The sequence below is a fragment of the Fopius arisanus genome, unplaced genomic scaffold (assembly GCF_000806365.1).
Source record: "Fopius arisanus strain USDA-PBARC FA_bdor unplaced genomic scaffold, ASM80636v1 scaffold00001, whole genome shotgun sequence".
Lineage (NCBI taxonomy): Eukaryota > Metazoa > Arthropoda > Insecta > Hymenoptera > Braconidae > Fopius > Fopius arisanus.
The window spans coordinates 3,817,784-3,831,935 of NW_011887740.1; the positions used below are offsets into that span (position 1 = coordinate 3,817,784).

Below are 14,152 nucleotides of genomic sequence, written 5' to 3' on the forward strand. Positions count from 1 at the left end.
TTGAGTGACTGGGTCATTGACGTCTCATCGAAGTGACAAGTGACTTTTGGATTTTATTTTGTGGATTGGTCAGAGGCGATGATTCCTGGTCCAGAGAGATTAATTGGTGGGCGGTGAACTCTCGTTGAAGGGAGATGAATAATTTATGGACGGTTGTGACGGAGTTTTCATTTGGCGTTTTGGGTGTGCATCAGGTGCGTCCAGTTGAGAGAGGAAACTGGCGCGCATCATATGGGAATAAAAATTGACACCACGTGGTACCTTGGAGGACCAATGGGTGGCGTTTCGCGGGCAGACAACTTGTTGTGCGCATGGGCTGGGTCCCTCTGAGTCGGTGGTTTTGTCGCCTGATCGATGAAAATTTCTTCTTCTCCGTAGGTGCCACGTGACACCCGGTCGGGTTTACATTTTGCTTTTCATCGGGTCTGAGGTTATGTTGATCGGTTGATTATTGGGGTTATGGTGTGTTGGTGGTCGTGAGAATCGACTTGGGGGGAGGGATTGTCAGGAATTTTTTGGGGTGGGTTGAGGAATGAGAGGAATTCCAGAGGTGAGAACTTTGATTTTTGCTCTTTCTTCAGGGACACTTGCGAGATGATTTCGGGCTTTGAGAGGGTTGTCTTGATGGCATGCCGGGGATTGTCAACCGATTTTATTCGTAGTGCGAGTAACAATTTTTTGGCCGGTCAACGGGGGGCTTCCGGGATCACGGGGGTTTTCTGTCGAAAATGGTCCAGTGAATCGAGTGATAAAAGCGCGGGGAAGGGGGACAGGTTGAAGGGCGGACAGGGAAACCCTCTGGGCGCGCCGTTCAAGAAGAGACCCCTCAGGAAGAAGAGGCTGATCTCAGAGGACGACGAGTTGAGCCAACCTGGGGTAAGCTCCTTGATTATACCGATGACTCAAAATATTATAATGTAAATTTGTTACTTCGCGGAAATATTCTCCGAAAAATATTACAAGTCGAGATATTAGGAGATCGGTATATTATTTTTTTTAATATTATAAATTAAAGTATTATAATATAAATTGTTTACTGCGCAGAAATATTATAATGGTAAAATATTGTTGCCCTCAATTATTTTAGCCAATTGTGATTTTTGGAGTTAATATTTTGAATTGTGTTATTTTGGGAGTTAATCATGACACCATGAAATTTTTTATTGCAATGGTAATATAATTGTAGGATTTTAATTAACACTGTTCTTCATGTTCTGATGTTGTCGGATAGTTTTGGAATGTTAAGGCTCTTGCGACGGCTGAGGAATACAACCTGGAGGGATTGGCAGAGGCACTGACAGTCCAGGACTTATATCTGCCGAAGAGGATCAACACTTCAGGAAAATGTAAGTCCATGATCAAATAATTGCGTCAGCATTCATGATTGGCTCTCCCTCCTTCGATTAGAAACATGACATGTGTCTGCCTTGAATGCAATCGGCCCATTTCTTGCATAGTCATCTTTAAATAATTGGTGATAAATTTTATCCCAGATGAACGGATGTAATAATGACATTGATTTCGTGGTCATAACATCTTCGACAATTTAATTGAAATCCGAAAAATAGAACGGTATCCAATCAGTTGTGGTATTGTTCCTCTCGAATCCATTGATTTTCCACAGGAAACGAATAAAATTCGGATTTTTATATCCATGGCGAGAATCATGAGTATTTGATGAGAACAAATGATTCAATCTCGTTAGGAATTCAACGATTCCATTGTTTCATACTGGGAGTGTTTTGTTGGAGAATTTTTAACTTCACTGAATATTTTTCAACCTTTTTCCCACGTTTCGCATAATTAACATACCCTAATTAGTTTGGGATACAAGCTCGACGATCTAGAATATTGAACGAGCACAAAATAATGTAGAGAGATAAAAAAAGAATGTTCTTTGAATTTCACTATAAAATAAAATAACCCCAGCGATTCAGAGCACTTCACAAATTAAAAACTGGAAAACAAATGATGCGACCCTCTGCAGTCTAAAAATAAAACCCAAACTTAATTTCTCGCAATTAAATTCGCGGAACTCCCCCCATATGATATGCAGTAAATTATTGACCAAACAATGTCCCCAATCCCAACGATTATGATTCGTTAAACAAAAGTGACTCATCGTAATTGAATTTTCTGTTATTCTATTGTCTCCTACAGTTGCCGATAGTCTGATAAAAATTCATATCTGTTTCTTATATCCCACATCATGAATAATTTCCAATCAGCCCCGAGCACAATAACTGCAACCCATTGCAGAAATGAACAATCGGAAGAAAAAAAAAGTTCATTCAACCTTCAACCACTCTTAGAAGGAAAAAAACAAACTTCCAACAAGTTGGACTCAGCACCAAATGCTCCACGGCTATTATGTGATATGGAGTAATATCGACTCAATGCCATTGACCAAACAATATCCCCAATTCAAGTAATTCCCGAACAACCGCAAAATTGTCTTCATCCCCTTAGAACAGATACTTGCAGTTCCGTTTTATGACGTCGAGCCAGAGATTCGCCCGTCGCACTCGTATCTCCCCCAGAAATCTAATCCCCCGGTGCTCCTATTTCACTGAATAATACAGTATAATTAATTCCAACGAGAATTAATCTAGAATATTGCGGACAAATTTCATTTTCCCACGAAAGTAACACCTCAATCCCAAGTCGGAGAGCATTTTGGTTTCACTTGTATCCCTTAGGATTTTGTTTCACGAATAAAGACGAATAGAAATTATTCAGTGACATGTTGAAAATCTCATAGTAAAATCATTTTTTCGTCTCCATATTTTTTCAATATTTTATTATCATGTAAATAATCGTGGCAAGTACAAGATCCCATATTCTGGTGACGAGAAAATTTTCCGTTTTCTATTTTCCCGTAATCGATTGATTCAGATTTTTATTAAAAAATTTTATCCAGAAAAAATCGGGTGCAATCGTGGTGACAAGTGGATGATAATCATGCCTGAAATCATTATTCCCCGAATTATCGTGTGCAAAATGATTGGCATATTACGGTGATTACTTTGACCAGCTGTGCGCTCCCACCACGAGAGGAAATCTCTCAGCCAATCGAGTGATTCGTACACGCGTGGGGCTGGAAACTTATAATGAAACTTGCGGATATATAATGAACGCACTACCAACAAAGTATAAAATAAGCATTGGTGTGTGATTGAGCCTATCTATTGTACGGTAATAATAGTGTTGACTAGACTTGACATTCTTAAGCGCCCCATCATATCGGCTTTAAGAACCTTTTATCAGAATTGTTCATTGCCAAAGAATTTTCGTGAAAGCATTTGAAGACACTTGGAGCTTTGGCGAGTGTCTATCAGTCACTGGAAGGTCAGTAACACGATGAGACATTTTTTTTTCTATGTGCTTTTATCTGTGATTCACCATTGTCAGTACTCATATTCTGCTTGACAGGAGTGTAATATGGGTTCTTGATAAATTACATTTTTGGACTCTTTGATGTCAAAGATTCTCTTCGCCGCTGATTAATAGAGCACGAGCAAAAATTATCAATGGAGTGAACGTGAAAAGAATCTATTGAATGGACGTGAATTTTCGAAATGGCGGATTTTTTTCCAATACATTAGATCAGAGTCTCTTTTTGAATTTCAATAACCACACATGAATTTTCGGAACACTCAATTTTTATTTAATCGTGCATTGAATTTGTCATGCGTTTTGAGAATTCAGAAGTTTTCTGCAATTGCCGGAGGTGTCTTTATTTACTGTGACAATTGAACATAAAGAAATTGGAGAACATAAAAATAATAGTCCAATCGTTGCAATTATCTGGAATTTCGTTATTGTAATGGTAAAATCGTAATTTCATGAAATGTGAGTTCAATCCCTATTTAAACTATGCCTATACTCCTTGTTTGTTGAATTCTTTCAAAATTCTAATGATTCATTAATCGATTTCGATTTTATTATTTCCTTTGTAAGATTACCTGATATAAAATTCAGGAAAAATGAGACACGAAATAACGGTTACATAAAGAATTTTTTAGAAGTTAAGGTCAAAGGTCCGGGATGGAATTATGATCTACTCAGTCCGGAATAAATCATGAGATCCATAACTGAGGTTTGTTCTCCTAAAACTGATTTTTTGAGTGGGCTATTAGGAAAAAATTTCAGACATCGAAATCGCCCTCGAAAAATGCGGAGTGAACAGCGGGATGTGAAGGTTGTTCCTTTTAAAAGGCATTTCCATAAGATTTAGATGGAATTTTTTATCAACTGCATTATGAAAATTATTCCCAACGCCTGCGGAGCGAAATTATTTTGTTTCTACACTAGAAAATAATCGCATGAACGTAATTATTAAAAAAATGATCAAAAAAGACTAATTGATAGTAAATGATTCTTTTTTTGCGAGTTATACGTGACTCCGTAGCACAATAATTTCCTAATCCCGAGATATCTTCATATCTGACACTTCACGCAATATATGAAATTCGTGAGAAATCTGATCCTTTGAAAAAAAATATCATTGCCTCAAGGAAATGCGTGTCAGTGGATTTTTCTATCGACGTCGGTGAATTAAGTCGAATACAATTCACTGCGAAAATGATTCTGTTCATGTTCATTAAATTGATGCAGATGGTACGGGAAGTTCAGACATTTTTCAAGTGTTAAAATTATTCAATTCTCGGTGAGATAAAATAATTTTGTTCCCTCGAAGAGAACATTTTCCCCATTTGTTGTGAGGACAGTCTGTGCTCAATCGATCATTGCATTCTTCACCTAAAAAGTTCTGAAGCTCGTCTATTTTTTGCGCACAGCAGCTAAATCCTCCCAGTAAATCCGCAGATTATGCAAGATTATGAGAACTGCAAAAAAAAAACCGAAACACTTGATTCAATTGTATTTCTTACTCAATTCAATGATTGCTTCTGATAATCAGCAGAAAAGTAGGTGCGAAGTGTCCCTTCCCTTATTACTCTTCTTTCAGTGATTTGTCGTACTGAAAGAATTCTAAAATACAATTTTTACTAAACCCAATCCATTGCAGGCACTCTCACTGAGAGAGGCTCAACGGCTTCGACTCGAAGCCTTTGAATATCGAGGATATTTTTTTCATCTAAAAAATGGATGATGATAAGAGGCTTCTGCCTTCATGCACGAATTTACCATTGGATCCAGAGAAGTTGGAGGAGCTAGTGGATAGAGCCAAGGATTGGGCTCTCATGCACGGAATGGGTGTACGTCCTACTAGCAATACAACAAAAGATATCATCCAATTTGCCCCGTTTGCAATGCTACCATCGGTATTTCCACGAGAGGAATTCGAGGATGCCTGTGAGATTCAGGTTATTCTGAATACCCTGATGCATCGAGTTGCTCATGATTATGAATTTTTGAAAGAAACACTGGAGGGACCTGTGAGGGTGGATGCCTTCACCAGGCAACTTTTTCAAATATACGATACTGTTTATCAAGAGGGTTTTACACAGAAAGTGTCACTTGGCTTGTTGAGGTCAGATTTGATGCTCGATTCCAACTTCAAGGAGGCTGTCAACGTACAAAAGCCCTTTTGTTGCTGGAAGCAAGTGGAGATTAATACAATGGCGTCTGGAATGGGATGGCTTGGCCCCATTACAACTAAATTTCATCAATTTATCTTGACTGAACTTGGATTGAAGAATTTAACTAAATATTTACCCGCTAATAATGCACTCCAAGGTATTTGCGGAGCAATGATAGATGCTTGGGGGATATACAACGACTCAGAGTATGTATCAAATACATAGTACTCATTGTTTTGGGAATATCTTTCCAATTAATGAGGCTCGAGCCAATATGCTCAGGGATTTGTCTGGGGGGAATTTCCGTAGCCTCAGAAAACACTCGACGGATGGAGATTTTCCTTCATCCAATTAGCATTTATTATTGTTAGATTTTTTTTAGTAAATAATTGAATTACTTTTATTTTAATTACTACATATTTGGGAAGAGGTATCAATCGAATCGCAGATCTGCCTAATTATTATCATCTTTCCCATTTTTTTGTTTAGATTTTTTATTTTTTTATTTAGTCACGTATATTTCGGGACCAGCCAGAAAAATAGTATCTCGTGGGTATTCTCCCCTTGAGAAATACTTACGGAATAATCTAATATATAAACAACAAAACAGAGAACGACACATTTCAGAATTGTACAAGATAACAATTTGATTTAGCCCCTCATCGAGTTATCGAAAAATATCTCCGAAACTAGAGGAAGTAATCAACTTTCCTCAGTACCTCTTTTATGGATCCGAATGAAAGCTATAAAAAATATTCTTAGAAAATCTTCACTATCTCCTTCACATTCGAAGATATTCCTTGAAACCCTAACTATCAGCGAAATCGCCTTGCTCTGCCAGTTACCCCATCGCAACTGAATTGCCCTACACTATTTCACGCACCTACGATAACCCACCTCCATTAACAATCAAATGAGACAATGAAAATCAGTGGGAAAATCTCCATGAAAATTGAAAGAATTGCAGCAAACAATTTGCCAAATACCCCTAAACCCGGAAGATTCGAGGGAAAAAATCAAAGAGCATAAAGCTCTCACAGCCTTCACAATTCCCCGGAACCCCCATCCTCCGCCGTTCCTTCCGAAATCTCTTCCTTCCGCAGCTCTACCCAAAACATTCCCCATAAAGGCGACTACCATCTCACAATTTTTCCGAATATTCCAGAGCTGCTATATTATTCATCGTTGAGGATTTCTCCTTCAACATCTGCGATCAGAGATTTCACGAGTTCGAGATAAAACGGCAGAATCCAAATATCAGAGTTATCAGAAGGACATTGACTCAGTTGGCTAGCCAAGCGAGACTGGGTCCCAAGAAAGAACTTATCGTAAATAATCGAGTAATCGGAGTGGTTTACTTCAGATGTGGATACGAACCGGGTCAATATCCAAGTGAGAAAGAGTGGGAGGTGAGGCTGTTGATAGAGAGATCTCTAGCTATTAAATCACCGTCAATTCAGTATCACCTGGCCGGTACTAAAAAAATTCAGCAGGCATTGGCAAAGCCCGGAGTACTTGAACAATACTTGAATAATGAAAAAACAGTTGTACGCGTTAAAGAAATATTCACAGGTATGAATGGGCCGGGGCCACGAGTTTCCATTGAAATGATTATTAGGTTGGCTCATTACCAGTCATTACAATTGTCGTCTTATTGTATTTATTCCACATTGAAATGTCTCAGGGTTGTACGCACTAGGAGCGGATGAGAATGAAAATACCACCCTGGATATGGCTATGGCAAATCCTGAACGTTTTGTTCTCAAGCCACAGAGAGAGGGCGGGGGCAATAACATATATGGGCTTGACATCAGGGCCTTTCTCCAGTCTATGAAAAGCCCTCAGGAGCGGTTGGCGTGGATCCTCATGGATAAAATTCATCCACCACCGCAATTGAATTATATCGTACGTGCGGCCAGCTCTGACAGTCTACAGCTTAAACGAGTTATCTCGGAACTTGGCATTTTCGGGATTATCATTGGAGATGATAAGACGATATTCTCTAATAAACAAGTCGGTCACTTGTTGAGAACTAAACCACATGGCTGTAACGAGGGAGGACTCATGAGCGGCATTGCATGCACTGACAGTCCATTCTTGATTGATTCATTCACTCCTCAATTCAACCCCTGAGGCACTCACTTTTTTTTTTAATCCAATTAGACCCGTCTTTCGAGTAAACATATTATCTCATTTCTATCGCCTCAGGGCGAAGGTACAACTATTGTCTCACGTTAACGTGTAAGACAATTCAGAAAAATTTCACACTGTTCTATTCTATTCAAACCATTTTTCTTCTGTTCGATGCATTTTATCGGATTTATTTTCTCATGATTATTCGTTCATTCAAAGAGTTGAGAGAATAATTGAGAATTAATTTTGGTTTGAGAGAAGGAATTATTAATAATTTCAACCGTAGTTTAATTACTATTTTATGCTACGGGACTGCTAAATTTTCGAATTGTCAACATTTACTTACCAGAATATTCAATGATGAAATTCCTGTAATTTTGAATAGAATGGTTAGAAACGACGGAAAGTTCAAATAATTAAATTTGCTGCAGCCCTCGATTTGATATCTAAGTAAATAGTTGAAATTGATGGTTTGAAATGTGGAGGAATATAAAGCGAGTAGTTTACTGTATTAGTAGAAAATAAAATCTGTGAAATGTGCCAAGTTGTAGTGGACTGATGAAGAACAATAAAGCCTTTGTTGGATTTAACGAGTAATTTTGATTAATCGATGGAGTGCCGGGGAGCCTGAAAAATGTATTATCAATAACGCCTCAATTATCGAAAATTGATTTTCGTTGCAGCTTTGCCAGATGTAATCCACGCTGTGCCAAAGTACGAAATAGACCATGAAATAAAAGAAATATACTTTTTCCGTGAGGGGACTGTCGTAATGTGGAACATTCCCGACTTGGAGAGTGGTAATCTCCTTCAATTCCTAAAGTCATACGAGGACAGCAGTTACGCCCCAACACTGGTGCAGTCCGAGAGCGAAATGATGTCTTACACATATACCGAAGCCCAGTAAGTTACCTAAGCACTGACCCATTTACTGAGCCCTCAGTTGGAGCTAATTCCTCCATCCCCAGTATATCTCAATCCCTTCTCAACTACAAATTGACAGGAAACGGAGTCACTTGAAGGACGGAGATATCTATTTGGCATCCGACGCCACTAGTTTAGATAAATACACATTTTCCAACGCTATATCTCAATCAGTGAAACTGGGAATATGGGAGGCATCGCTCGAGGCTTATATCGATTCTATCGAATTCGTTACTGAGGACCTTAAGGCTGGCAGGAGGATAAAAATGACGAGAGAGGAGGTCCTCAGGAAACAGGGCGAGTTATTCGCATTGAGACATCTTATTAATCTCAGCTCGGATCTTCTGGATACTCCGGATTTCTACTGGGAGAATGATGAACTCGAAACGCTTTATCAGCAAACGTGTGGGTACTTCAGTATTGCTAAACGCACAAGAGTAAGTTTTTATATTTTATTTTATTCTCAGAGGGAATTGCACTCCGGGAAAAAAATACATTTGTGGGATGAACCTCTTTCTTGCTATAATGCTTCAGAAGTGGAGGCAAATTGAAACTTTCCGGGGAGATGAGAATATACTTTTTCGAATAACTCATCCTAGTTTAGAATCATCGAGGATAAGGATTGTCGGAAAGTTTTTAATTAATTTTGGGGCATCTTCATCTTCATTGTGACACAACCGAATGACTCGCTCTGAAAATTATCCGTTCTTGTCACCACAACGGCCCAATTGGGGTCAATTTTTTCACCCTCTTTGGCATCCAAGGAGAGATTGAGATAGAGTGAAAATTTTGCACGGATCCTCAATTCTCGTAATTTTAATTAAATCACCGATTTGAAAGTGTCAGTTTTTAATTACCATTTCCTCATAGAAAATTTTCAATTCTTAAAAAATAATTTATTGAACAACTGAGAATTAAAAAAAACGTAAAGCAAGATTGGAGTTTTATAAATAAGTGGAAGATAAAAATTCACATTTCTCCCAAAAATCACAAGGCTCTCTAAAAAAAAATTCATATCTTCCTGTTAATGTCAGTCTACTGCATTGTGGATAAATTCATTACGAGAGTATAAATGACAATCGTTTCTCCCTGGATTCTAGGTAATGAACGAAAAAATAAATCACTGCGTCGAGCTGGTGGAGCTGCTCTCCTCTCATCTGAGTGATCGACACCACGTCAGACTGGAATGGATGATTATTGTTCTCATCATGGTGGAGGTTGCTTTTGAAACGCTTCATTATCTCGATCGTTATCTCGGCAAGAACGAAGAATCCGGCGTTACAGTGGCCAACATTGTTACCTGATGCCAATGTAAAAAGTTCATCTGTTGAATAATGGTTTTTTTAATAAATTAGGTTTATGACTGCTCCCCAATTTTCGTTGGTGTTTTTGCGAGCATTAATGCACCCACTGTAACTCTATTTCGTCGTTACTTCTTTTTGTTCTCAGAGTACAGGAGACCAGGGGGTGAATGAGGGGGTAAGCAGGGGGAGGGGGGGTGAGATAGTGAAGATATATTGCCATTGAGCACGTGATAGAGCACGAGAAACTCGGTAAAAAGCTTTTGTCAGAATTCAAAGAGACAATGTGAGTCATTCGGAATAAATTTATCGTTCACCAGAATCACGAATGGGCGAAAAACAAACGGTAGGAAAAACTTTTTGCACAGATTCTGGTGTTGGTAACATTACCATTGGCTCGGTGAAGAGTTGAGGAAAAGTTGAAAAGAGTGAAATGGGAGAATCTTAATGTTGACTTGGGGTTTATTCGTCCAACGTTGCTTGAGGAATATTCTTATCCCAGAGACAGCCGAAAATTTATTACCCTCAACGCTTGAAGAAAAATCCTATTCACTCGGTCCGCGGTGGAGAAAAAAAAAATCTGGAATATGCTCCTAGGGTATTAAACAGTGTTGGATATCTCAATGCAGAAAGTTGATTATCATTACGAGGCTCTTTGTCGAGATAAACTTTTTTAACGAGACGATCAAAGGGAGATGGCTTTACAAGGAGAACTCTTTGAAATTTATGATACTGTTTACAAGGAAAAAGTTTCATTGCTAAGGTTTAAGATCCGATTTGATGGTGAAACCCGGTGTTGCAAGAGAGCAGAGAGGGATGTAGTGATGTGGCCAAGGGGGTTAATGTAAAAATTGAAAAGGTTTATTGTTGGTGAAGCAAGTTGAGATTAATACAACTGCCTGCGGAGTTTGTGTGGTGTAATGCTGCAGCTAACTTTATAAGTTTATATTGAATGAACTGGTATTGGAGTATCTCGTGGCAAATTTACCGGAAAATAACGCCATTCACGTTGTAAACAGAAAAATAGTGGAAGCCAGCGGAAATGGAATTTTTTTCTCACCCCTTTCTTTATCATATCCCCTGTCCCGTCCCCTCCGGCAACGCGAATTTTTCCTTACATCACCTTTTTCATTAAACCTTCAATATCTACCGGCCATGATTCCATTCCCCTCTAATTCCATGGGCTAAAAATGTTGGATTTTTCCGTCACACTGGAAATCACCTCGGTCGAGATTTAAAAATACTCGAATTAAAGACAAGACGCTAAATTAAATAGCAATCAGCTGGATTCTGTCTCAGCGTGAATGCAAAAATCAGCTCAATGGTATCGTTGGGAGAGTTGCAAAAAAAAATTGAAAAAAAAAAAACAGAGAAAGAAGAAAAAAAGGAGTGGGCGGTGTCCGGGGTACAAGCCCTCGCTGTTAAGTCAGCGAGGGATCTATTCAGTATCACCTGGCTAGAAAAAAAAAGTACAACAGCCGCCAGGGCTAGAGAAAATCTAGAGGATAGAGTGGGGTAGCTGTACAAACGGTTGCACACGCGTCAAAGAAATCTTCACAGGTCACTGAATGGCGCTGGGCAGGAGGGGGTAGACATCCAGAGCAATAGTAGTTCTATTCAAATGAGCCTTACGTGGGGGTCATTGCGACAATGAGATTTAATTTCCTTGTTTTATTTTTTGCCTCTTCTCTTTTAACCGGGGACTCGCTGGGAATTCAATTTCAATGGATGAAAACGCAGCGTTGCAAATGCCACTTGCAAATCTACTTTTTGTTTTGAGCAAGGGCGGGGAAAAAAATGTACTATTGAAAAAAAAATTGTATGGGTGATGGATTTTTTTTTCACCAGTGAGAAAGAAAAAACTGGCCATACCCATATTTACTGTGCATAATGTACTGTGTATTTTTTCAATAAGAGCTTTTTTTTTTATGCATCTCATTTGTATTCCGTACGCATTTACATGGAAGAGTTTGATTGGCTGGGGGACGGGGGAGGGGTCACGTGACGTGGAACATGGACAACTGTCCGCTGAATTTAAGGTTGTGTTTGTGTTTACAGTGCTGGACACTCAGGGAATGGTGTACTGAGTCCATGTTATACAGATATTTGGTTAAATATATTTGGGGATGATGAGGAAAACACCAGGTGAGAGTAAATTTCATTATTTTCATGGTTCAACGTTAATTTGAATAAATTTGAATAATTTAATAGAGTCATTGTGCAAACCCCTGCCATACGAGATAACAAAACATGCAGCTACAACGGAAGATCGTGAAAGAATTGTTTTGAATTTCCTGGAGACTTCCTTACCGAATTCTGATGTTAATGAAATTACTACTGAACTTAAAAAGGTTTTTTTCTCTTTTGTGCATTGTACTTTTGCAGTATGCAAAATGGTGTTATGAGTTTGAGACTTGTTTCTTAGTTGTTTTCATTACTTTCAGACATTTATTTTTGGTAAATTAAAGTCACACGATGGGAAGAAGAAAGTTTTGCCGAAAAAAGGAAAATTTTTGAGCAGCAGGAAGAGAAAACTGTTGGGATTGAAAAATATAGGTCCTGAGAGTGAATTGAAGTACAAGGACCTCGAGTCACTCAATCATTTATGGCTGGGGTATATCCAGCAGGCTTTGGGTGTACGTTATTTTGGCGAATTGCCCACCAGTCCTGTCGATGCACGGTGGGAAATTACTAATCAAAAATTGATGAGAGCTGATCTACATGGGGCGAAAGTTACTGTTGCCAGATCCAAGTGTCCAAGTTTGGTGGGGATTCAGGGAATTATTTTGCAGGATACGAGGAATACTTTTAGGGTGATAGGGAAGGACGATAAAATCAGGAGTAAGTTTTTACTGATTGAATCGCGGACAGGGGGGCTGTACACTTTTTACTTCTCTTTTTTTCAAATTTTACAACTTCATTCAGTTGCTGATCAAATGGAATTTATTTCTTTCTTGAAAACACTTCTATCACTTTATAAAAGCCCAGATTGACTTTAATTAATCAATTTTTGAATAATATCTTCAATAAAAATGTTCATAAGAATTAATGTGACCTTTTGATGTCTTTGGATTTTCCAGCTATTCCAAAAGAAGTCGTTGTACTAAAAATTCATCTTCCCGGCGCCACCCTAGAATTATTCGGCAAAGAATTATGCATAAGGCCAGCAGAACGAGCAGTGAAGAAATTCAAAGCAAATCACTTGGGAGAATTATAACGCACGATAAAATCCAAAGTACTGCCAGCAAAATTCTAAATAAAACTGCATCACGTTCAGACATATTTCGTGTTCACAAGCTGTCGTTTATTTCGATAGCCATCAGGATCATGCCCCGGTACATTAATTTACAATTAATATAATTTTACAGTTTCGAGGTAAAAGCCCATCAACCAATTTAATATATGTCTCTATCACGAAGTAAACTACAATATTTTCAACGTTACTTTGCTTTCAATTTCTTTATTTCTTCCATTCTTTTACGGCCCTAATCGTACATATATATACTTATATTAATTACCACTATAATATAATATTATATAGTTGTATATATTTATACTTTATTTATAATTATCAATCATTCATGTTTAACTTGTCATTTGTATTCATTTCCAATATTCTCAATATAATATAATATTAATGACAAAAATTCAAATTCGTCGAATTGATAAATCATATTAAAAAAAAAGGAAAAGAGCAATATAAATACCAATAACAACGTGCGGTAACCCGATCTGTTGCTCCCAGTTTAGGGATTCGAATTTCTACGGTTTCATCTTGATTATCTTTTTTATTTGAAATAGGACAGATGAAGATGTATTCTAGGAATGTCATTAATTCTTTATCACCAATTACAATCATCAATGAGAAATAATATATTCCCAACAAACAGAGCATTTATCCAACATTTCCATTCCCTCCATCATAATTTACTTAGAAAACAGTAAGAACGAAGAAAATCACCTCATACCAGCCAAAACGATATCGCCCTGTCCCAGAAGCCTCCGACGCTCCATTATTGAATGCATAATGGTACATGATCTTGTCATAAATCAGTACAGGGTTTCGACCTATCCATTATTGATTCATTGACGATGAAAAATATCCCGTTATTGTGACTGCAATTACGACAGGCGAATCCTTTGGCGCATCGAAAAACCTCTTTAGATACAATTAATAAACTAAAGTAAAATACACTACGAACAAAACATGTAATAATTTGATCTCCGTTCGGATGAAAATAATTGAATCAA

At 38.1% G+C, this 14,152-nt stretch overlaps 2 protein-coding genes across 2 annotated transcripts; both read left to right on the forward strand.

Annotated features, from left to right (window-relative positions):
- Window positions 1-3,061: 3,061 nt before the first annotated feature.
- LOC105263274 (glutathione synthetase) lies at window positions 3,062-9,974 on the forward strand. Its single transcript, XM_011299381.1, has 7 exons — window positions 3,062-3,348; window positions 5,030-5,749; window positions 6,709-7,115; window positions 7,228-7,632; window positions 8,360-8,579; window positions 8,680-9,037; window positions 9,701-9,974. Exons 2-7 carry the CDS (start codon window positions 5,106-5,108, stop codon window positions 9,902-9,904), a joined length of 2,238 nt encoding a protein of 745 aa, XP_011297683.1. The 5' UTR covers window positions 3,062-3,348; window positions 5,030-5,105; the 3' UTR covers window positions 9,905-9,974.
- Window positions 9,975-11,912: 1,938 nt separating this feature from the next.
- On the forward strand, window positions 11,913-13,695 carry Pop4 (ribonuclease P/MRP subunit POP4). Its single transcript, XM_011299393.1, has 4 exons — window positions 11,913-12,046; window positions 12,113-12,252; window positions 12,346-12,742; window positions 12,982-13,695. The coding sequence occupies exons 1-4, from the start codon at window positions 12,028-12,030 to the stop codon at window positions 13,116-13,118; spliced, it is 693 nt and encodes a 230-aa protein (XP_011297695.1). The 5' UTR covers window positions 11,913-12,027; the 3' UTR covers window positions 13,119-13,695.
- Window positions 13,696-14,152: the final 457 nt, after the last annotated feature.

Excerpts from the sequence above, each read along its gene's own strand:
- LOC105263274 (XM_011299381.1), top strand. The coding sequence starts at position 5,106 with ATGGATGATGATAAGAGGCTTCTGCCTTCATGCACGAATTTACCATTG. Across the intron at positions 5,750-6,708 it reads GGGATATACAACGACTCAGA|AGCTGCTATATTATTCATCG; the intron begins GTATGTATCAAA and ends CGAATATTCCAG. Across the intron at positions 7,633-8,359 it reads CGGCATTGCATGCACTGACA|CTTTGCCAGATGTAATCCAC; the intron begins GTCCATTCTTGA and ends TTTTCGTTGCAG.
- Pop4 (XM_011299393.1), top strand. Across the intron at positions 12,253-12,345 it reads TTACTACTGAACTTAAAAAG|ACATTTATTTTTGGTAAATT; the intron begins GTTTTTTTCTCT and ends CATTACTTTCAG. Across the intron at positions 12,743-12,981 it reads GAAGGACGATAAAATCAGGA|CTATTCCAAAAGAAGTCGTT; the intron begins GTAAGTTTTTAC and ends TGGATTTTCCAG.